The sequence below is a fragment of the Triplophysa dalaica genome, chromosome 12 (assembly GCF_015846415.1).
Source record: "Triplophysa dalaica isolate WHDGS20190420 chromosome 12, ASM1584641v1, whole genome shotgun sequence".
NCBI lineage: Eukaryota > Metazoa > Chordata > Actinopteri > Cypriniformes > Nemacheilidae > Triplophysa > Triplophysa dalaica.
The window spans coordinates 5,731,302-5,755,695 of NC_079553.1; the positions used below are offsets into that span (position 1 = coordinate 5,731,302).

General features: G+C 43.9%; 1 protein-coding gene across 2 annotated transcripts; it reads left to right on the forward strand.

Annotated features, from left to right (window-relative positions):
* The first annotated feature begins 67 nt into the window (after positions 1 to 67).
* Positions 68 to 23,227, forward strand: adam15 (ADAM metallopeptidase domain 15). Of its 2 annotated transcripts, XM_056762629.1 has the most exons (25): positions 68 to 668; positions 2,052 to 2,146; positions 6,512 to 6,588; positions 6,705 to 6,783; positions 6,884 to 6,960; positions 7,250 to 7,457; positions 7,651 to 7,716; positions 7,835 to 7,906; positions 9,090 to 9,259; positions 9,351 to 9,435; positions 9,541 to 9,689; positions 9,778 to 9,955; positions 10,109 to 10,201; positions 10,284 to 10,479; positions 10,586 to 10,694; positions 10,797 to 10,992; positions 11,076 to 11,153; positions 11,251 to 11,362; positions 11,456 to 11,603; positions 13,029 to 13,137; positions 13,825 to 13,890; positions 14,045 to 14,125; positions 15,409 to 15,477; positions 15,615 to 15,769; positions 22,181 to 23,227. In XM_056762629.1, exons 1-25 carry the CDS (start codon positions 503 to 505, stop codon positions 22,248 to 22,250), a joined length of 2,904 nt encoding a protein of 967 aa, XP_056618607.1. In that variant the 5' UTR covers positions 68 to 502; the 3' UTR covers positions 22,251 to 23,227. The 2 variants fall into 2 exon arrangements, with proteins under 2 accessions (XP_056618607.1, XP_056618608.1); XM_056762630.1 differs by lacking the exons at positions 13,825 to 13,890; positions 14,045 to 14,125; positions 15,409 to 15,477 and having other exon boundaries at positions 71 to 668; positions 22,181 to 23,217.
* The last annotated feature ends 1,167 nt before the right edge of the window (positions 23,228 to 24,394 follow it).

Here is a 24,394-nt window from a genome sequence, read left to right on the forward strand (position 1 = left end):
ACCCGATGCGTAATCACCGTGGCACGGATGTGAACCCGCCCGGGCAGCAATGAGTTAAAGCAAAGGAGGAAATCCTATCTGGTTGGTCACACTGAGAAATACGATTATACTGCCTCATTTTAACACAGGCGAGCGGACGGATTGCGCACTATATGATTCAGCTCACAGAAAGCGTGTTGTACAAGCTTTAGCCTACATGAACGGATCCTTTCAACCGACTTAGTAAGCCTCGTAAGGGAACGGGAGAAATACAGAGGCCATTATCTGCGCTGGAACACAGCAGAGGTTTGCAGGAAGATGTTGGTTCGCCTGACGGAACCCACCCTGGGCCGGGAACCCGCTGTCAGAACGGACCGCAGTTCGTCATTCAGCAGGTGAATGGCAAGGTGCGCGTTTACGCGTGACAGATCAGCGCCTGTGCTGGCGAAGCGATGCGAGCAGTCTTAACGCGATTACACCCACTCCAGTTCAAAGAAGATCCAAAGTAGTGCGTCACTGGACCATGATGCTGCACCGTCAGTTGTCGAGCTGTTTCTTGAGAACCCTCATCACGGTTGTTTTGTGCGAGATCACACCGCTCGTGATGTTGAGAGGTTCCCAAACACTGACCCTCAGGAACAGCAGCTTCTCACAGCAGGATGAGACGATCACTCACTCTTCTCACAGTGGTATGGGATAGCTATTATAATTTCAATAAATTAAGGAGGACGATATTACATACTCTTGAAAGTAAAGGTGTTTAAATGGTTCTATAGAATAATCATAGAAAAACCTTTGTTAAAATCCCCTTCAAATATCCAATTTTTGTACATCCTTGTCTCTAAAACACTTGACACTATAAAGAATCGTGGGTATTCTCTATTAAAAGTATTAATACAACTTAAGCAGTTACATATTGGCTACATTTATGTCTTTGACAAAGACAGACTATTCAGAACATTTTATGAGACTGGTCTAGTAAACCAGACACTGTCTATAAGACATCAATCAGTCTTTTGTAAGACCGCTGTGTCCTAATATATGCACTGCGGGTAAAGTTTTCTCTAGATAATCATATGTGAAAATGTGTTTATGCAGAATTCACTTCGATTTATGTTCATAAAGACATGATATTCATATATGCCTATTCATACAGAATTAAACATTCCAGGGTGTTCCTAAATATGCATTCACTCTCTGTGACAGAATCACATGACGCAAAAAATGTCATACCCAGTGGACAGCATATATTTAGTTTAAGGTTGCTATTATACCCATCAAAGGCAAAATATTTCTAACAGTCCTTTTAAAATGCAATGTAGAAATTTGTTTTTTATTTCCTTTTACATAGGCCTACTGTAATGTCACCATAATCTGGGTTTTTGGAGAAGAAGATGATTCTAAACAAAACATACACATCCTAACCATGCTGCCTTTTTATTCCTCTGGAAGTTTTCCTAATCCAAATAATTGTGAACAGATTGTTAAGAATGCTGGAACTATGCTGGTGTGGCTTCCTCTGGACGTAGGTTTTAGTGCGTCTAGCTTTTTATTGACTGTAACTGGCAGTATTTTAAGCTTCTGTTGCAAGCCAGGGCAGCGCAGCGCACAAATGCTCCAACACAGCTGTCAGATTTAGACTAAACAACATATTTCCTCACAACAGAGACGGAATAATGATCATTACTCACTAACAGTCACAGTTACTGTGCTTGTGGTTAAGAAATTTGTTCATGACACATCAGGCAGGGATTTATATTTTGTAGGAAACAGCACTGTACAGAAATCTAACCAACACAAGATAGTTAATTGTTTGAATTTTAAAACTTTATTTCTTTTGTTATTGACATAAATAAATATTTAACTCAAACAACTCTGTTAGGGCTTCTTTAATCTATTAATTAAAGTTCACACACACACAAAGTTCTCCTTTTTTTCATCATATTTCTGTAATAAGAACATTAGGACCCGAAAAACACATTTGAATATGTTTCGGTCATTTTGTTTTAGTCATGCGTACATTTCTCAAAACAACAGGAGGATTAAGAGCTGAAATGTTCTCTACTCTACAGTCACGAGTCACAGAAGAGACGTGGAGCCGCTGGTGAAGACAAGGCCGTTTGCATTAGTGGATGGAGTTCAAAGAAGCCTGAGTGATGTTTTACTGGTGAGTCTTTGCTAGAAAAGATGGTCAGTCAAGAGTTGAGCTTGGCTGCATCAGCTATCTCATTTGTCAGGTGTCTCGCTCCGAAAAAATGAAAACTATGAGTTTTGTGTTTCAACACCTGCTACTTTTGGAATTCGCATTAGTTTGCACGGCTTTGCCTTTTTATCACCCACAAATTGTTAAATCATGAATGTGCATTTATGCCATTGTGAATAACATTCCTCATTACTGGAACATGGAATAATGAGGGTGTGTTTGTATTTATGAACCGGAGAATGGGGGAATTTGACAGGATGTGACTTCAGAGTAGCTCTCAGCTGCACAGGAAGTGTCCGTCTCCTTAATCTTGGCTTCAGTTCCTCTTGTCTCAGATAATGCTTTATGTCAGGAAGTTTCTAGACGAATATCAATGCACCAGAGTTATTATAGTTTAGATTTTTGTTTTATTACATTTTATTAATATTTAAAGTTAGCTATTATTTTTAGATCTTCGTTTTTGTGTTTATTTCACATTTATATTTTGTCATTTAGCAGGGGCTTTTATCCAAAGTGACTTACAGAGAGTCATACAGAAGCAATAATACATAGGTGCTAATGCAAAGTTAATAGTTTCAGCAAAAGCAAGACCACTACCTGATGATAGAAATAGACAGGGTTAGTTTTTTTTTTAAGTTTTAGCAATTTTGCTATATGTTTTTGTCATTTATAATTTATAATGTTGCTTTATAAGATTTAATCATTTATATTTTAGTTTTTGTTTAATTTTACTGCCTTAAACTTATTTCAGTTTATTTTTGAGGCATCATTAAAATTTTCCCTTGAGTTAAGTTTTTCCAATAATTTTTAGGTCAATATTTGATTTGATTTACTGACCGATATGGTCCCCGTACCAACCTATAATCTTCAATTACTTAGTTGCTCAGTCACTTCATCACTCTATCTGATGTATGGCATAGGTGATTCAATTTTCTCATCATCCAGTGAAAAAGCCCCTTTGTGAATCACAAAAACCAAAGCAACGAGGGTCTGTTTTTAGTTTGTTTTGGTACAGAGAGGAAAGGCGGGTGACGGCTTGGGTGTGTATTTGGGCGTGTGTGGTGCTTTACTGGACTTTACCCAATCCTCATCAACATGTGTCCATGGATACAGTCAACCGATTATAATCAGTGTCCTTAATCTAAGCCACAAAGTTCTACCCTCCACCCATCCAGAGGAACTCAATTCTACATTAAAAATAATTCTCTCAGACATATTTGATGGAGATGAATCTGAGTGCATTAGTCATTTGTTCACAACATGTCCATTGTCCATGTCCATAGTCAGGTTGTTTTATCCATTTTCTACAGATAAGAAGGAATTTGGGGGTGTTGGCAAGAGAAATGTATAGGTGTGTGTAACAGTAAAATGGAAATAACGTGTTGTTTCTATAATCAAGTAACAAATTTATCATTGGCGATGCTTAACCCTTGCATGCATGAATCATGGGTCTTCCTTTTTTCCTGTTTATATTTCTCTGAGAGCATGAAAAGCAGGATTTGAAATTTTTTAACATATTTTTTCACGTTTAGAATTTTTTCCACTGTAGTGACCTCTTTATGTAAAAGGGTTGGACTAAATTTAAGATTATTTTCATTTAGCTACTTTACTTTACTGTTGTATATCTTGGCATTGATCTCTCAGACAGCAAAGCATTAAAAATACTTTATTCAACAAATTTCCATTGAAAGAAAATCTCTAATAGAGCTTTGAAAAAAATCTGAGCAGTTAAGGAATAGGCAGACCTTGAGATCTGGAACAATCTCCATCTTCCCCTTCCCTTCCTTACAGTCTCTTTTTTTCTTCAACCTCAGCTCGCCTCAGTGAAAGTACCCCACCCAGCATTCATTTGCTGCTGAGGTCATCACACTGCGAACAGCCTGCGCTTAGGGACATTACCTCAGAGTAAATGAGAAATTGTTACATTTAAAGAGGCGGGAAACAGCGAGAGGCTGGAGCAGAGGGGAACAAATAGGGCTACAAAAACAGTGAAGCGAGAGCTTGAAAGAGAGGAGCAGTAGTGATGGTGAGTGTTAGTGTGAAGCTAGAAAAGAGAACTTCAGATGTTAAGGACAGGAGATTGAAATAAAGACTGTGGAACATGGAAAGGTCAGAGAGACAATAGATGAGAAAATGTGTTGGATATTGAAAAATAGGCACACGGATGGATGGAGATGGCAGTCATTTTCAAAAAGACTTAAAAGTAACTTAAAAGAACTTAAAAGGACAGTTACCCCCCCCCCAAAAAAAATATTTGTCATCATTTACTCACCCCCGAGTTATTTTAATGAACACAGAGAAAGATATTTGAAAGATTCCTTGTAACCAAACAGTTATTTGCCACCATTGACAACCATAGGGCAAATGACAATGGTAGTCAAAAGTGCTGCACAACTGTTTGCTCTCCTACATTCTTCAAAATATCTTCTTTTGTGTTCAACAGAACAAAGACATTAAAAAGCAATGTTCCTACGATGTTGGTCAATGGCTGCCAAGAACTGTTTGGTTACAAACAATCTTCCAAGTTATTGAGTCTTCTCGTTGTCTCCAAAATTTTGTCCAGACGTGAGCAAATACAAAACGCTATTTTTCGATTTCACACTGACTAATCTCTTATGTCTTTTCCCATCATGCTAACACTCTAGCCATCACTATGGCAACTGGTGTAGATTTACTGGATATTGACTACACAGTACGAACTAATAGATCAGATTTCATCATTTGCAAAATGAGTACAGACACTGAGAGTCAGTTTAAGAGATCAGTTTAAGAGATAGGTGTGTTTGAACACACCTATAATTTCTGCAAAACCAGAATAAAAAAGTGGAGGAGACCGCAATCATTGAAGCACTCACATATACACACAGTATAATTTGACTCTGGGTGTTCAGAAACTGCAGATCGTTCCCAGAACTTCAGTGAAGGCTCTTTCCAAAACCATCTGATAGCAATAAATGTAAAGTCTACAAATATATGTTTATTGTTTTGAAGAAAAGCTAAACAATGCATTAACAGTCTGACAGTTGGATGTGGGTTTGGTTTTATGAGCAACGCAGATGACGAATCCTGCGAGTGAGCGTATGTTTGGGTGTGTGTTATTCCAGCTTTGGAAATGAAAACCCATAACCCATAACCTTCTGATGAACCTTTTCAGCATCTACCAAGTATTTTCCACTCATAGACAGGATGAGATCAGAGAGAGTGAGATGTGAAAAGTAGTGTTAAATCTAGTAGGACGATGTGAAAACGGGAACGTTTGTGAGATCCATATTATAAACATCCATTTTGTCCAATAGTTGTGCAGGATCCATTTTGTACTAAAAGTGATTTAGAAATGCATCCTTTCCCTAAACAACCAGGTCCCGTTCTACATATATATTTTTAACTTATATACATTTAATTTAATTTGGCTGAAGTCAGATCTATTCTGGCTGGTCTAGAGAAAGTTCAGATCTGCTCTGATTGGCTGGGAGAAAGAGAGGTCAGTAATGTGAGCAGTTTCCATTAGCACCTTGGAGAAAAGCAGGAAACGACAGCAGCGATATAACAGGAAGCTGAATGGGGTTTCACTTTTTCATCAGGCTGCTAAATGTGTGTGTGTGATAGGAGATATGATAGAATGGCAGGAAAATGTGCTTAGAACAGGAAGTTAGATGAGAGAAAGGGACAGACACGGTTGTGAAGGAGGGAAGTCTGTTTATAGCTCAGTTCTCCCTCAAAAATGAATGATACTCTTTAACATAAAAACTCATTTTTGGTTCCCCAAAGAACCATTCAGTCAACTGTTCTTTTAACGTTTGTACACTACAAATAACATCTTGTGAAATAGAAAGGTTCTTCAGATGTTAAACCTTTTGTATGACATCCTGTATATCACCTTCAATTTCAAGGGGTTTTGATTCCCTTTTCATTTATTTTTTTGCTGTTTTGCCCTGTTTATATGCTCATGAATATTGAAAAATGAGGAGGTGTTTTGTTCAGTAGTTGCAATGTATAGAGTTGTATGTTTGGACTGTATAAATGTCACAAATTTATGAAAGATTTGCTGTATTTCATATACTAAATAGGCTTTAGCTGATCTGGTTTTAGATCAATAAAAATTGGATTCACATTGGTGTGACCTTGTTGTTTGTTTATGTTTATTTATGTTAATGTAGTTTGTATGTTTTTCTGTGGTTTGAAGAAGTTCTGAACCAGTTTCTTTTATTAGTTTGTGAAGGATAACTAGATACTTGGTTATGCTAAATGCAAGAATGCTGAAAAGCACAACTCAACATTCTATAACCTTTCTCTCTCTCTCACTCTCTCTCTCTCTCTCTCTCTCTCCAGAATGGTCACCCTGATAGTCTGCAGTGTGGTTTACAGGTGGGAACCACCTTGTACATCCTTGACCTGGAGAAAAACCAGTAAGTCTTTTTCTTTGTCTTAACCAGTGAACAGTAAGTTCATACAGCCACATAAAATCATCAAATTTGTTTGTTTTGGGTTTTATTGACTCATCTTTTGATTGTAACCCCTGCAGGGATCTTTTGCCAAAGCCACTGAATGTTTTCTATTACCTGGCAAATGGAACCGGAGTGTCTATGGATCAAAACCTAGTGGTAAGTGGACCCTCAAAATGCTATTACATGTTTATTACAGTAGATAATAGTTCTCATTGAATTCATTATTATTCATTTACCTCCCACCACTTTCTTTCAGGTTCACTGTTACTATCATGGAACAGTTCAAGGTTTTCCTCAGTCCCGTGTAGCTCTCAGCTCCTGCTCGGGGTTACGGTAACATTTGCTTACGCTTTTCACAACTCCAAATGATGCAGCTGCTTTGTGGTTATAAATCTCAGTGACCACCCAGTAATGTACTTGCTGTGATCCAGCACAGCAATTCATTTTGCACTTGAGTTTCTCATCCTGTTTGGTTTAAGGACCATTCACACAGCATGATGAGTTCTTGTATTCCGGCTGTAAAATGCTTTAATAATTGGTGCATGTATGTACACATCCTTTGAGTAGTTAATAAAACTGACGTGAATGAATATTTGTGAAGGACACTTTTATCTCTGTACAGAGGAGTGATCGTCATTAACGCCACGCTGAGCTTTGAGCTGCATCCTGAGGAAGAAAAGGGTGATAGAGAGGAAGAGAGGAGCGGAGAGATAGAAGAAGGGGGGATGCATGTCATCTACCTGACCAACACGCAAACATCTGAGCCTGGAGGCTGTGGCGTTTCACACACCTCAATTCCTCCCATTCAGATCATTCCACAAACACACAGGGTGAGCTAGTTGTGTATGTTTGTGTGTGCATGTTTGTGTGTTTTATTCTGGAAAAACAAGACAAGTACAGTAACTGTACAGTCTAAGCACACATACACAAGTATAAAGGTGTTTACTGTAAATGTGTTGATAGACTTTTGTATTTGTCTGATTAAGGCTGTTGAATTTATGATCTAATCTACTGTTGTCACAGAGTAAGAGAGACATTCTCTCCGAGACCAAATACATTGAACTGGTGCTGGTTGCGGATCATAAAGAGGTGAGAGAAGAGAGGTCTCTTTTGCCCTCTACTGGTGCAACTACTGCATCACTACTACTCTTAACTTAGTGGATATATTTATAGTTTCACTTTTAAATCTGACTCCATTCTATTACAGTATTTGAACTATCAGAAGAATAATAAAACCATTGTATACCGTATGCTGGATGTGGCAAACCAAGTAGACTGGGTAAGTTTTATGCCATATGTAAATTTATATAAAGTGTCATGAATCAAAAGATTTTTCATATTGTTTAAATATACTGTGTGGTTTAAAAGTCTACCACATTAAAAACTGAAGGTAAAAATGTCCTTTTAACACAAAATGTTAAGGATTTTTATATTTTTTAAACACCAAATATGAGCACATTGACCTAATATATTTTCAAATAATACTGGGGCAACATGGGACATCACGTTTATCAACTTTTCATTTAAATTTGGTATTTTAATAAAAAAATGTATCGAATAACAATTTTTATTAAATCGAGAGCAGTTGTTTTTGTTGTTTTTTATATTGCCATCTCTTTTTGGAAAACTTTACTTTCCATACTTATCTTTACATCGGTTTAAGTAAAATGATCTAAATCTGGCAATTCATTCAAGCTGAAATAATAAATCATTATTTTAAAGGGGTCATATGACGCGAACATGTGCTTTTCTTTGTCTTTGGTGTGTTATAAGTTGCCCATGCATATATTACACACGTCAAATTGCTCAAATGTAAGCGTTAGAACAAAATATGCATTACATTTAAAAGCAAAAGCTCAGCCAGACCCGCCTGAAACGCCTCCTGTAACTACAAACCCCTACGTCAGTTCGTGGTATGAATTGACTAAGATCACCTGAATGTATACACAATACCAATCGGTAGAATTGCTTTGGACCCTGATGTTCCAAATATGGTAAGATGCGTTACATTTCCGTCACACACTTGCAGTATTCGATCAATCACAAGGTACTGGTTAACTGGCCAATCATAGCACACCTCACTTTTCAGAGCGACGATGAGATTTGTTCAAAATCTGAGCGTTTCAGAGAAGGCGGGGCAAAGAGGAGATACACTATAAACATGCACGGTATGTGGAAAATACAGCGTTTTTTAACCCTAAATTGTGTATACACATTGCATTACATCTAAAGCAAATGATAATATTCGCTTTAGTCGTGTCATATGACTCCTTTAAACTTACTGTTGTAAATTTGGGTGAGGTTTTAAAAACTCTTTAAAACCTTTTTCCCCAAATAGTAATGAATTGCAGCTTTAAATAAAAAAGTAAAATACAAGTGGTCTCAGACTTTTATACCCTGTTTATCTAGAAGCAACAGTGTGTTTTAGCCTCTGTCTCTAAATGTGTCCACATCTGTCTCAGTTCTACCGGCCACTGAATGTTCGTGTGGCCCTGATGGGTTTGGAGATCTGGAGCGACCAGGATAAGATCAAGGTGGATAAAAGTCCCATTGACACTCTAAACCGCTTCCTGGAGTGGAGAACCAGAGAGCTGCTGCCACGACTACGCCATGACAACGCACAATTGATCATGTATGTATGGATCGATTGTGGGAAATGTGGGCCCATTGTGATGAGGTTTTAAGAATTGAGGTAAATAATTGAATGTGTGTTTATATGTCAGGGGTGAGTCGTTTGACGGGACAACGGTCGGCATGGCGTCTCAGTCCTCCATGTGCTCGAGGGATCGATCTGGAGGTGTGAACGTGGTGAGAGATTATGTTAGGCATACTAATACCATAAATTTCAGTTTTTTTGTGAAATAAAGAGTCATATTTTAGTATTCACGTCTTTTTCATGTTGTTTGGCCGTAGGATCACCTGGTGAGCGTTTTAGGTGTGGCCTCCACGGTAGCACACGAGCTGGGTCACAACCTAGGAATGAGTCACGATACGGCCGACAGACGCTGCCTTTGCCAGAACGAGCCACGGCTCGGGGGATGCATCATGGAACCATCCACCGGGTAAGTCTATCAATTATCACATGATGGTCTTATGTCAGGCCTCCTTCCGGTGGGCGATGCTTTACACAAGAAATGCTCCCATGTGCAGGTTCATGCCCGGTCAGCTCTTCAGCAGCTGCAGCGAGCAAGACCTTTCTCTCAGTCTGATGCATGGTGGCGGGATGTGTCTGTTTAACATCCCCCAGCCAGGTAGTCTTCTGGGAGGTCCACGTTGCGGGAATCTGTATGTGGAGAAAGGAGAGGAGTGTGATTGCGGCCTGCTGGATGTAAGAAACAGCAACTGTATAAAGTAGAAATTCACTCATTACATATTTTATATTTACTCACCCTCCTGTGATTTGTGTACATGTATGATTTTAAAGACTTTTATATATTGTAAAGTTGTTTTATTGCAATCTGTTTCCTGTGTGTGTGTACAGGAATGTAATGATCCCTGCTGCAATGCTAGTACGTGTAAAATGGTTCCAGGCGCTCAGTGTTCATCTGATGGCATCTGCTGTGAGAATTGTAAGGTGTGTAAGTGTTTCTAATATTAGACACACTTAAAAGTGCTGCTGATGTGTCAACATATTCAATGCATCTTTCTCTTTTCAGTTGCGTGTGGCAGGGTGGGTGTGTCGGGAGCCGTTGGGAGAGTGCGATTTGCCGGAATACTGCACAGGCACCTCCTCCTACTGCCCGCCCAATGTGTTTCTCCAAAACGGAGAGACCTGCAAAGACGGCTCCTCCTACTGCTACGGCGGCGTGTGTGCCAGTCTGGACGAGCAGTGCCAGATGCTCTGGGGACCCAGTAAGTGACACACTCCACAGGGATACATCGAATGAGCTGATCGCTAGCTTCGTGTCATCAGAAAAGTCGACATCATGTTTGTCCTTTTTCTATTTTCCCCTCTTAGACTCCACCCACGCACCTCCTATCTGCTTCTCCTCTGTAAACAAACAGGGCAATAAGTATGGAAACTGCGGTCAGATAGCCAACGGTTCTTACATAGCTTGCGCAAAAGGGTACGCGATTTTAACCGCATGACTCAGACATGATTTTGAGAAATTGTGCTTGATTATCTCCGTACTGTACTACAAAATGTGATATTCCCCCGTTGTGTTCAGGGATGTCCACTGTGGTAGGATCCAGTGTCAGGGTGGGAGTGACCGCCCCCTGCTGGGCTCAAACGGTGAGATTCTGACTACGAAGGTTAAACTAAACATGAGTGACTTTACCTGTCGGGGGACCTATTTGAATCTGGGGGATGATGTGTCTGACCCGGCCATGGTGTCTCAGGGGTCAGCTTGTGGACAAAATAAGGTGAGTGTCCACTTTCTGTACGTGTACAAATGTAACATTGTTCTTAATGTGAAATATGATTTGTTAAAACATTGAATTCTCAGGCATGTGTGGACCAGCGATGCCAGGACATTTCCATATTTGGTGTTGAGGAATGCCGCAGGAAGTGCAATGGCCACGGGGTGAGCAGGAGGATGGGGGTTTTACAGGATTTATTGCAGGTTTATTGCAATGTCATCACTACCTTTCGTTTGTATCTTTTTGTATGTTTGTGTGTAGGTGTGTAACAGTAATAGTAGCTGTCACTGTGATCTGGGCTGGGCTCCTCCTGACTGCAGATACTCTGGAACCGGAGGCAGCGTGGACAGCGGACCCGCTCGAGCCCCCAGAGGTCCAATGCTCACCCCCTCACACTTCGCATTAGAGTCACGCAACATCATTTGTTTATAATGATTTGTCTGTGTTTTCTGTTCGTTGTATACAGATTCCGATACTGCACGCGTGGCTCTGCTAGTCATCTTCCTGTTTGTGTTGCCAGTCGCACTGCTGTTTGTCGCACTCCGCTTCCCCCGCTGTCGTCGAAGCCTTGTGTATCTCGGCCACACCCCCTTCAACAAGGCTCGCCAGAGCCGGTAGGACAGACTGAATTACTTGATGACTTAATTTATTAAAGCAAATTATCATTGAATTATCATTTGTTCATTTATCTGAACACTCTCACAATAGAATAAAGCTAGTATTTGCAAATCTATATCCAATATGCAAATAAAGAATGAATAAAGTTACACACCATGTTAAACACATGTCTGACTGCTGCAACTCTGCTGTTTTTTACCTCATAATTCAGTGGGGTCTCTGTGGCATGTATTGAATACTACGTGAAAGAGGAAGATCTCAGGAGGTATTCGCGAATGTTAGACTTTTGTTTGTAGTGTTAAATAGTCTGATAGACTTAATAAAATATTAATACTGTTGGGAAAAAAATAGCTGCTGACATTATCACCTGAAAGAGTCTACTAGCTCCACTGGACCTGTTTTTTCTGTTCTACCTTAAACCATCTGCACACTTGGACTCCTACCACTAGTGTCACACATCACACCACAGGAAAATCTGATAAGATAATCTTTAGAGCCGTTTAAGATCATTGGGACTTGAGCTAGGATTGCCGGGAGTGGAGAAATTGGCCCGAACACCTTAGAGTTCTGTCTGGATGAGAAAGAATTGTTTGTGTAGTATTAAATGTTTAGACACCCTCCTGTTAGCTCTCACAGTTCTCTGGTTTCCTATGGACTCTTCTGTCTCAGTTTTCCAGTGTATGAAATTTTGCAGCATCTAGCGGTGAGGTTGCAAAATGCAACCAACGGCTCCCTCCACCCCTTCCTTTCGAAACACTACGGTGGCTGACACAGAACCAAGACGTTGTCACGTTTTTGCTTCTTTGTCAAAGTAGATAACGTATTTATGAAACATGCTCTATATATCAGTTTGTCCGTTTTGGGCTACTGTAGAAACAACGTGGTGGATTCCATTGAAGGCGACCCGTAGTGTATGTAGATAGAAGCAGCTCATTCTAAGGTAATAAAAACATAACGCTTCATTATATAAGGTCTTTATACACCTCTGAAGACATAGCTATGCGTATTATATTGCAATTCTGTCTATAGATCCCCCAAAATGTACACATTTGACCTTTAAATGTAAATTTCATGTGAGGAGTGTGTGTTCAGATAAATCTGCATAACATGACAAATTTAGACGTTAATAGTAATAAATGTGTTTTTACTAAATGTGTGTGCAAGGGTTGTTCCGATACTATTCTATAGGAATTGCCACAGATAGCACATAAAATTCAGGTATCGGTGAGTACTTGAGTCCATTTACCGATCCCATACCATACCCAAAAGGGTATCAGAAACATCTGTAGTGTGTGCATTATATAAAGTAGGAATGTATTTGTATATTTTGTGTTAGTTATACAGTATAAATCTTGATGATGAACGCAGCCTTATTTTGTTCATGTATGAGCATTTAATGTCTTGTTGTATTTTTGCCACAGAACTCCTGCTATGGAGCTAGCAAATGCTCGAAATGGAGATCAAGTACAGCCGCTCAGATACCAGTGGCCCCGCCAGAATGACATTCCTCTCACCCAGGCTATTACCAAGGTACAGTATACACATCATCAGGGATTGAGACCTCCCCCTCCTGAGATTGTTTGAACAATCCGAGCTCTGCCGAGACTAACCAGATCCGGATGTATTATTCGATTGCTGAAACATGATTTACTGGCATAAATTCTTAGTGAAGTTCAACATGTTCGAAGAAGAACTGATGGGAAAAAAGCTTTCCATAGCTCTACAATGTATATTAATGTGGATGTGGATCTTTAAGGATTATTGTTTATTATTTATCTTTAGTGATTATGACAGAGACAGAGATAATTATTGGGAGGACACAGTGTGGCGAGACACAGAGTTATTGGTCTGTAGAGGCCACACTTCTGTGTTTTTACACCTTGGTGTGGAGGGTCTTACTGACTATAATTGGACCCCTTAAAGAACTAATAAATAAATATTAAAATGCTTTTGCACTTTGTAACGCATGAGTTGCTTCTCTGGCCACACTCGCATAAACGTGTGTTTCTACTAAACATAATAACCAACATCGTATTCAGATCTGTCTGTCTGCTTTTATCTTAACATGCCACAGAAGCAGCAAATCTTCCTCTTACATTTTTCTTGGTTTTTCTCGAACTCATAACAACTTGTTAAACAACCTTTGCTTATTGTAACCTGCATGTGCTTGCATAAAAGTCTGCCATCCTCTGCCATACACCTGTCTGTTGTTGTCAGATTCAGCACAGGCCTGCTGCTCCAACTAAACCTCTTCCGCCTGATCCTGTCTCTAAACCAGCTCAGGTAAATCTCATTGATGCTAAACAAGGTTTATTAGGTATTCCGAGGTATTGAAGTGTTTTTCTGTAACTGCGTATGACATTTATTCTGGTCAGTTGAGCCGTCATTGGTTAAACACAAACGCATTCTGTTCTTGCTGCTCTTTCTGGTTCCTCAGTTGGCAGGGCACTGGCCTGCCCCTCCCACCAAGCCCCTCCCTCCTGACCCCGCCCCCTCAGAGAGCAAGATGCAGTGCAAGGTAGAGGGGGCACTTGCTGCAAGTTGCACTTTTGATTTGTGGCTTCTTAGCGCAGTCATTTACTTCATGTTTAGTGTATTGTTTGAAAAGTTTATACCTTTCAAACTCAATCCAAGTCTTTGTCTTTGTGTGGTGTTGCATGTAGAGTTGTGTTTGTGTTCCTGTCCTTTTGAGATATTATGATATGGAGGCTTTGTGTGTCTGGTCTTTGTGCATGTGATTGGGTTGATGGGTCCTCAGTAGTACTGTACTTGTGTCTTGTGGTCTGTGAGTTGAGACTGAGGGTGAACAAAAGGGTTACATGGGATCTGGATATTTTTTACTGATTAAAAAAAAAAACTTAAATTTGGTTTGTGTGTACAGTTAAATTTAATTGTTGCCTTTTACTTTTAGAAAAACTTTTCTTACTTATCGATCTGTTTACACAATGGTCCTCATTTATGAAACGAGCGTTCGATCGAAAACTGGGCGTACGGTCTTTTTCACGCAAAACTTGGCATTTATCAATATCGATGTGAGCGGTTGCTACCACAGGTCTCAGTTCGTGTACGCAAGTTTTGAGATGGGGTGAATCGGGCGTGAATCGGGATTGGTAAATTACGATAGATTTCTGCCGAAACATTAACCAAGGTACGATCATTCGTACAATGAGATTGGCGACATTCGAATGTTTGATGGTTCACATGTCAACTCCGTAGTAAGATGGTTTCTACGCTCGTTTCTACGTTAGATTGATAAATGAGGCCCGATATGTACAAATATGTATTACTATATATACACCTTAACCTAAAGTAATGTGATACAGCTCTAGAAAATATCAAGGGATCACTTTTGATATTTAAGGTCTAAACACATTGCACATTTAAGTTAGTTTCACCGATTTTTATTTCTGCAGAGAAATACGAATGAAATCGATTTCTTTATTTGAAATATGGGAGAAATGTTGTTTAAAATGTTAGTAGTTCCAAGAAACAAACGTCATGGATCAAGAATGACCACTTTACCTAAACACAAACCTATAGCAAAACCTAAAATAATTTTGAAGTTGTCCAGAGGTCCCTCTAACTCTCCCAGTCATTGTGAAAACAGAATTATTTGATCACCCTGGATGAATCAGAAAAATCAGTTTCTGTGTAGTGCATGCTCTGATTTGGTCTTTGATTCATTCTGTGATTTTGTGACAGTCATGGTTGTCGTAATTTGGAAATCGGATATGTGTGAAATGGGTTGGTTGCAAATTAGCCTGATCCACCGCCCTACTTTTTCTATCACTGCACCTCCAGCCCACAAGAACGCGACCGGCTGCACCAAGCAAGCCGCTCCCCCCTGACCCTGTCCTCTCAAACCGACAGGTATCACCACAGAAAACTGTAGCCCGCTTTTTTGGTTGTTTGTAACAAGTTTGTATAAATCTTTTCGAAATCTCTGTATGAATACATATTTTTTTAAGAAACATCAAAAAGATTTTACTAACTTTCTCTTGTTTCAGAACCGTGTTCCTCCCAAACCTCCAGTTCCCAAGAAACCATTGCCTATGGATCCCTCATCTCACTCTCCTCCACTCGCTCTGCTGGGACATCCAGCATCTGCATCTTCATCACCCTCTTACTCACAAAATCATGCATCCGCGGCTGCTCCCGCCAGGTGGGAAAACAGGTGTTCCCTTTCTGTCGGTCTCTCGACGTTGTGTCGAGAACGACAGATGGGGTTCGCCCTTGAGAACCAATCAACTCTGACTACTATAGAAAAGGCCAATGAAATTTGGCGAATGCAATTTGCATGCCGGGCTCCGCCCCCGGAAATCCGGTATAAAAGGAGGCCGGCGTGCAGCATTCACTTACCTTTTGTTCTTCAGAGCCATCGCTCATGAGTACAACTCAGGATTCAATCCTCTACAACTACACGCTGGTGCTACGACGTGTTACAGCGGATCGTCCCTTCCTGCAGCGACCTTCCCCTGGGCGTCTCGGCGGTTCCGGAGGTGTTAGAGATTTTTTCTAAAAGTCCTTTTCAGGACTGACTGAGCATTCTCCAGCGCGGCATGTCCCGCTGTTCTCTTGGGTGCGGCACCCTCATCGAGGAGGGGGATGGACACGATCGCTGCATTACGTGTCTGGGCGTCCAGCACACTGAAGCAGCGTTCGTTGACACATCTGCCTGCACTGCGGGCAGATTGTCATTCAGAAGTTGCGGTCACGGGTGGCTGTCTTCCTACGGGAACCAGCCACCATTTCGTCTGCTACCCGGGCTGTGACATCTGTGGCTACGGCCCCGATGACCACCCACGTTAGCAGCGTTAGTGATACGGGGAACTCTGCGAACGTAAACCCGCCAGCCAAGTGCTCACGGGCCGATCGCACCCCGATTCGCTCTTCTGAACGTTCCCCAACCGGCGGTGGCATACCGTCCGGATCCTCACGCACACACTCGGAAACGATGTGTGACGTAGATGAGATGTCGCTCGCAGCATCGGAGGGAGACTGGCATCCGACTCTGCCGAATCCAAACTCCACCCCCAGCGGTCGAGTTCAGGAGGAAGCAGAAGTGATGTCATCCGTGCTAACCCGGGGATACGTGGTTCCCGAGGTCGGTGCGCGGTGCAAACCGCGCCCACCCCGGGTGCCATGTTTTTCCCGGAGGTGCATGAGGAGCTGTGTAAAACTTGGAACGCTCCACTCACGGACCGTTCCAGTGAAACCAGCTCCGGCTCCCTTACTTCCCTCGATGGTGAGGCAGCCAAGGACTGCGTCGAGATCCCCCGGGTGGAACGTCCGCCTGCGGTGCACCTGTGCCGCGGACGGCTACCACCTGGGGGGGGATCGACCACTCCTACCGTCCAAAGCACGTAGGACTTCGGCATCACTGGTGTCGAAAGCTTGCGATGTTGCGGGCCAGGCTGCCTCCTCTCTCTATGCCTTGGCCATCCTGCAGGTCCGCCAGGCCAGGGCGTTGAGAGGGCTCCACGAGGGTAAGGCCGACCCGGGTATAATGCAGGATCTCCGTGCCACCGCTGACAGCGCTCTACGGGCGACTAAGGCGGCGGCACGGGCCCTGGGTCGGACGATGTCCACGGTAGTGGTCCAGGAGAGACACCCCCGGCTATACCTTGTGCAGAAGAGTGACAGCAAGGAAGTCCGCTTTCTTGATGCACTCATCTCGCAGGGTGGGTTGTTGGTAACACCGTCGAGGACTGCGCTCAGCAGTTTTTTGACGGCGAAGCAGACAGTGGCAATTAACCACATTTTTTTCACGCCGCGACTCGGCCGCCTACAGGCCTCCGAGATCTCACGTGACGTCTGCTTCCCTGCAACCCAGGACCCTTTCGACATCGGCTCCGGTTCCTGTGCCCCCACAGGCGGCACCCCGGAAGCAGAGGTCGAGGGGGAAACCTCCACCCCGTCAGCAACCTCCTCGCGACAAGGGACACTGACGGGAAGACCCCAGGGAGAACAACATCGGGCCCGAACCTTCACAGCCACGGCTCTGATCGGTCGGTACGGGACGACTCCTGCCTCGTCACCAAAGCCGGGCCCTTGTTAGGGCTTGGCGCCCACTTACTCACTGAGTTTTCTGTTCTCCCCGGGTTTACTTGCAGCCGATCGCACACTCCACTGGACTGTGCTCTGCGAACCGACCTCACACCCTGGCGAGGCGTGAGGTCGTACACATACGACAGCCGTCACCACTCTCAAACCGACAGTGCGTGCCGTTGTCCCGCCAGGCAGGTAAGCAGGCGGAGCAAAAACCTTCCCTCCGGGGACTCCCCGCGACATGGTTAGCTCCGCCAGCCGACGAACCACCCCCCGTGGGAATGATGAAGCAGACCGTCCCCTTGGTCACCCTGTCACAGTCCCTGGGAGCTCGAGAGCTGCCCACACTGTCTCGCTGGCTAATGAGGGCGGTCCGTCTTGGTTACTCGATCCAGTTCGCCAGAGACTCACCCAAGTTTCGGGGCATCATCTCTCCCTCTGTCAGAGGCAGGGACGCCTCCGTACTTCGGGTAGAGGTCACCACCCTTCTGGCAAAACAGGCATCGAGTTCGTCCCTCAAAACCAAGATGTTCAGTGGGTCACCACCCGCACTTCATCGTTCCCAAGAAAGACGGCGGGTTGCCCCCAAAGGCTGCGTACCCTGAACAGAGCACCTTCACAAGCTGCCATTCAGGGTGCTCACACAGAGGCGCGTCCTGACATCTATGAGGTGTCAGGATTGGTTCGTGGCAATCGACCTGAAGGACGCTTACTTTCATGTCTCGATCCTCCTCGACACCGGCCGTTCCCACGGTTCGCGTGCGAGAGGCGGGCATATCAGTACAGAGTCCTCCCTTTCGGTCTGTCCCTGACCGCCCTTTCTCCCTGAGAGGAGGAAGGCGAGCGGGTACTAAACTATCTCAGCGACTGGCCTATCTTGGCACACTCGCGAGATCTGTTATGTACACAAAGGGACCTGGTGCTCCGGCACCTAGGTCGATTGGGACTCCAGGTCAACCAAGAGAGGGGCAAGCTCTCCCCAGTGCAGAGCATCCTCTTTCTCGGTATAGAACTCAACTCTGTCACCATGTCGGCACACCTGTCCGCAGTTGTGCCCAACCAGTGTTGAACTGTCTGAAATGAACATTTTAGGCAGACAGCGGTCCCCCTGAAACAATTCAGAGGCTCCTGGGACACATGGCGTCCTCGCGGGCTAATACCCCTCGAGTTGATGCACATGACACCGCTCCAACACTGGTTTCAGAGTCGAGTTCCGAGGAGAGCGTGGCACACCGGCAGCAGGCGCATGGTGATGCCGCCCTGCTGCCGACGCACCATAACCCCTAGTCTTTATGACTTTTTCGACGGACTCAGGTCCCTCTGAGCAGGTTATGAGGCAGGTCGTGGTGACGACTGAAGTCTCCCTGCAGGAGTGCGGTGTAGTGTGCAACGGGCACGCAGGTGGGGTGTTGGACGAACCCCCGCCTGCGCTGGCATATCAATTGCCAAGAGTTGTGGGCTATGCTACTTGCACTGAGCAGGCTACGGCCTCTCGTGCGAGACATGCACGTGCTGTTCCGAGGACAGCACTATAGCTGTAGCGAATACAGATCGTCAGGGTGGCGTTCGCACACAGCAGCTAAACACAACTTGCTCGACGCCTCCTCCGGTGGAGTCAACAGGTGACTCGTTCCCTGCAGGCCACACACCCCGGGCAAACTGAACTAGACAGCCGACGTGCTTTCTCGCCAGTTTATGCCTCGTGGAGAGTGGCGACTCCACCCCCGTGCAGTCCAGCTCATTTGGAGGCTGTTCGGGTAGACCCAGGTAAAACCTGTTCACCTCCCGTAACACCACCATTTGCCCGCTTGATAGTCCCTGCCCTCGGCACGGATATCCTTGCGCACAGCTGGCCGCGGGATGGGCGGAAGCACACCTTCCCCCCCCCAGGAGCCTTCTTGTACAGACTCTGTGCAAGGTCAGGGAGCAGGAGCACCAAGTGTTATTGGTTACACCACACCGGTCTAACCGCACTTGGCCTCAGAGCCGATGCTCTGGACAGCGACTCCCCCTGAACCATTCACCTGACATAGGACCTGCTCTCTCAGGGGAAGGACACGTTCTGGCATCCCAGATCAGACCTCTGGAACACCCATGTCTGGTCTCTAGACGGGACGAGAAGATCCTAAGATGGCTACTCCCCCTATACGGCTGAGACCATCACCCAGGCTAGGGCCCCATCTACTAGGCGGTTACACGCCTCTAGACGGTGCCTCTTCTCGTCCTGGTGTCTTTCTCAACGAGAAAGACCCACTGAGGTGCTTGATCAGGATTGTGTTCCCCTCCTCACGAGACTGGAGACTAACATCTCCCTTCCACACTGAAAGTGTATGTAGTCGCTATTGCCACTCATCACGACTCAGTCGGTGGAAAGTTTCTAGGGCAACACGACCTGGTCACCAGGTTCCTAAGCAGCGAGAGGGCGGAATCCGCCTCATCTCCGCTCCATACCCTCTTGGGACCCTAAGTGGTCCTGGGGAGCCTCAGGGCCCCCCAAAGAGCCCCTCGGAGGTTCCGATCTTCCTCATAGAGTAAGACGGCCCTCCTGACGGCGCTCACTTCCTTCAAGAGGGTAGGGGACCACCGAGCATCCTCCGTGTCCCTGGATTGCCTTAAACTCGGCCCTGGAAACTCTCACGTTATCTTGAGACCCAGGCCCGGATGCGTGCCCAAGAAGTTCCCACTACTCCCTCCGGGGCCAAGTGGTGAACTTGCAGGCGCTCCCCATAGGGGAGGAAGACCCAACCCGATTAGTGTTGTGTCCAGTACGTACTGGACCGCACGCAGAGCTCTGAAGCTCTGACCAGCTCCGTGTCTGTTGGAGGACAGCAGAAGGGGAAGGCTGTCTCCAAACAGAGGCTGGCGCACTGGGTCGTGGACGCCGTTACGACGGCATTCCGATCTCAGAATCTCCCATGCCCATTGGCAGTGAGGGCTCACTCCACACGGAGTTTAGCCACCTCCTGGACACTGGCAGAAGCGCCTCTCTAGCAGACATCTGTAGAGCTGCGGGTTGGGCTATGCCCAAACACCTTCGCAAGGGTTAACAACCTTCGCGTAAACCCGGTGTCAGCCCACGTCCTGCGTGGCGACATGTAGGACTGGCATCCGGGGGGGCGTATGCCTGCGAAAGCACCTTTCCACCCTCTAACAGGTTGGGTCAGTGTGCTATTTACCTTTTCTTCTTACCCGAACACATCGCTAAGAAACTGGTACCTCACCAGCCTCCCTTCTTACCCAGACACTGGTTAAGAATAGGCATTCCATCCATCACCAAACAAGCACCCCCTGGGGGCTGGCTGGGCAGAGCAGCCTTCCCCCTTAGGCCGGGATACCATGTGAGCTATCACAGATAGCTCTAACCGGACCTAGTGCTACCGGACGTCTGTAACACCCCCTCTGTGGGCTGTTCCGTCTGATGTATCCTCATGAGAATGGTTCCCACTCCTGGTAACCCATGAGCTTCCCCAGGTGGGCCTCCACCTCGCGGTTAACTACTCAGTCCGCACGTTCCATGCGTTCTCCTCCAAGGACGAGACCATACCTATATCCACCATATTCCTCCCCACGGGTAGGAGGTGGCCTCTGTAGCGCTTCTCTGATTAAGAGTCGCGCTTACCCGGTGTAAACTGATCTGGACGGCCTCTCGCCTATAGAGAGCTAAGGCCCCGTCCGTGAAAGTTACCGGTCAGGGCTGTACCCATCTTTCTCCAAGAAAGCTCTGGAACCCCCCGACCACCACACTGGAAGGTTACAGTCTCACGAAAGCTTCGAGATGACACGCCCAGGCTTGTTACCGTCGCTTCGCTAGAGATTGTGACGCGATACAGCGTTGTGGCGTTTTCCATAGGCAACCCCATCTGTCGTTCTCGACACAACGTCGAGAGACCGACAGAAAGGGAACGTCTTGGTTACGTATGTAACCTCAGTTCCCTGATGGAGGGAACGAGACGTTGTGTCCCTTATGCCACGAACACGTATCGTATTCTGCTGCAGTTTGAGAGGTCTCAGGCTCTTCAGAACAAAGGTAAGTGAATGCTGCACGCCGGCCTCCTTTTATACCGGATTTCCGGGGGCGGAGCCCGGCATGCAAATTGCATTCGCCAAATTTCATTGGCCTTCTCTATAGTAGTCAGAGTTGATTGGTTCTCAAGGGCGAACCCCATCTGTCGTTCTCGACACAACGTCTCGTTCCCTCCATCAGGGAACTGAGGTTACATACGTAACCAAGACGTTCATGTCAAACAGCCATTAAGTTACAGTGTAAAAAACTTTTTTTGTTTTGTTAAACAGATTTTTCATTTTTTTATACGGTCAAAAAGTGTTAAATTACAAAATAGACTGTAAACTGGGAAATTATCATTTTAGGAGGAAACATTTTTTACAGTTTATTTCTGAAACTCCAACTGCTGTTTTTTATGGGATTTTTCACAGTGTACATTTGGCAGATACTTAATACGTTGATTTCCTGGGATACAAACCCATTCCTCTACTTGCAATCTATAATATTTTTCTGTCTGCGCAGACCTGCTCCCCATCCCCCTCTACGGAGACCACAGCACCCTGGGAGACCCTGTGCTCCACCCTCAGTATAGCCAATAAGGGGGACCACTGGTCCGGTGTTGATACGGCATGGGCCAAAGGCGTAACGTTGCGTGATGGAGACTTGCACAAAATTTGCACTGACCTTCAGAAAGGACTTGATTCTACAACAATCGAGGTGACACCTGAAGAGGGAGCCTTATGCAGGATCACTAGTAAAACTGAGAACTAACTCTGAAGCTCGGTGCTCAAGAAAAGGACTCACAGGACTTACTTTCAAGACTCGTTTAAGAGTGGACATACATTCCATTTAAAGTGTGAATCAGACACTCAGATCAATGCATGGGCATTGGAAGTAACCGAATGATGCCTTGAGAAAAGAATCTTGATGTCTCCTCTGAGATTCTGTATGCATGCTCGGTTGCCTGCCTATTGATGAACAGATCTTCTCTACAGAATCTCTTTGGTGCCTAAATACTGGTCCATGATGCTCTACACTCGCACCAAAACTTGGACTTGGAATGTTTGTGTGGAGGCTAGTAAACGGCTCATCTCAGTGCAAACATTATCATGGCCTCTGTAACGTCTGTGTCTTATTTCAGTATCAAGATGAAAATTGTGAAGAGAAATGCTGCTGATGGGACAAAGCTGATTGGAGGATGAACATGTAACCTGTTCAAAGCACTGAGGAAGAAACTGAAGATATTTAAGTGTATTTTAAATTATGTACTATTTTTAGGCAATAAACATGGGTCTATTTTTACAGTTTAACCTATGGTGTGTGGCAAAATTCCCTCTAAATGTAAATTTATTTTCAGGTATCTCTTCATGCCCACAAACCCATTTACAGTACCAATATTAGCAACCAATACAGTAATAGCTTTCTATTTTTATAGCAAACAACTATTTATTAAAACAAAACCACCAAACATTCATAAAATATAATTGTTTAAATGTTTTTCCATTGCTTACATTTTCTAACTATAGTAAAACATATTCAATGTATGTATGTCTTTTTTCTTTTTGAAGAACTGATTCCGATGTTAAAACAAGTTCACACAGAATGTTCTCATAAAATGTTGAGATAGCAGGATGAGGTTAACCACCGTGACATCTGAATTCTGAAGTCCCCAAAGGGCCAAAACAAAACCTGATGATTTATTGAAAAAGAAAATTAAGAGTTCTCCAGATTGTAATAATGCAGACAAGCATAGAGTGTCACAATATATCGAGTCTGCTCAGAGTATTGTTACATAAATGACAGTACGATTTAAAATAGCGTCATAGAAAGATGTGACGCAAACTTTATAAAGTTTATGATTGATAGATGGTCTTTAGCGAGTTCATTTAAGAATGATAAAAAAATGCAATAGATTCTCAAAAAGTATGTAGAGGTTAACAATGACGAATGAGGTAGAGAATGATTGTAAAAAATCATTTCAACAATTCATTGAATATATAAAGGGTTAAAATGAAGATTGTCATCTCTTCCGGTCAGTGCTCGAATTGAACCAAGTCTTATGGGACTTTTTTTTGTTGGGGGTTAGTCTCGTAATATACAAATTATACAAAATACACAATATATTTGATGATATGCATGACTGTATACTATTTATTAAAAACATGCTTAGGGAAAAGAATAGGCTTCTTTGACTATCCTACACTTATAGGGGTCTTTAGATGTGGTGCAGGGCATTTCAAATTGAAAGAGACATGACAACTAGCCCATAAACAAACTCAACATTAATTATTGTAAATAATTAATTCACAAAATATACCATATCCATTGCATGAATTTAATCACATTTGTTATTATAATTTTTACTCAAATACAAATATCTGAGGGACCCACAAAGTCTATTTTTGACTCATTATGGGGGTCCCGGATGCCTTATGGGGGGTCACGGAACCCCCCAGCCCCCCTTCAATTCGAACACTGCTTCCGGTTGTATAACACAAGTCCCGTTATGTCCCCATAAAATAGTCTCTTATGGTACATTGTGACGACAAGGATCGGGTCTGTTGCAAATTTATGATAGCACGTGCTTATTGTCACCTTTGCCAGACATCCACTATTGAGTTTTATTGGATGTTATGTAACAAGGATAGTGGGAGTGGAAGCCTACCTTCAACTCATCAAAGTTCAGGAATACAACCTGTATAGACCGTTTCCATTTCTAGACAAAGAATCAATAAA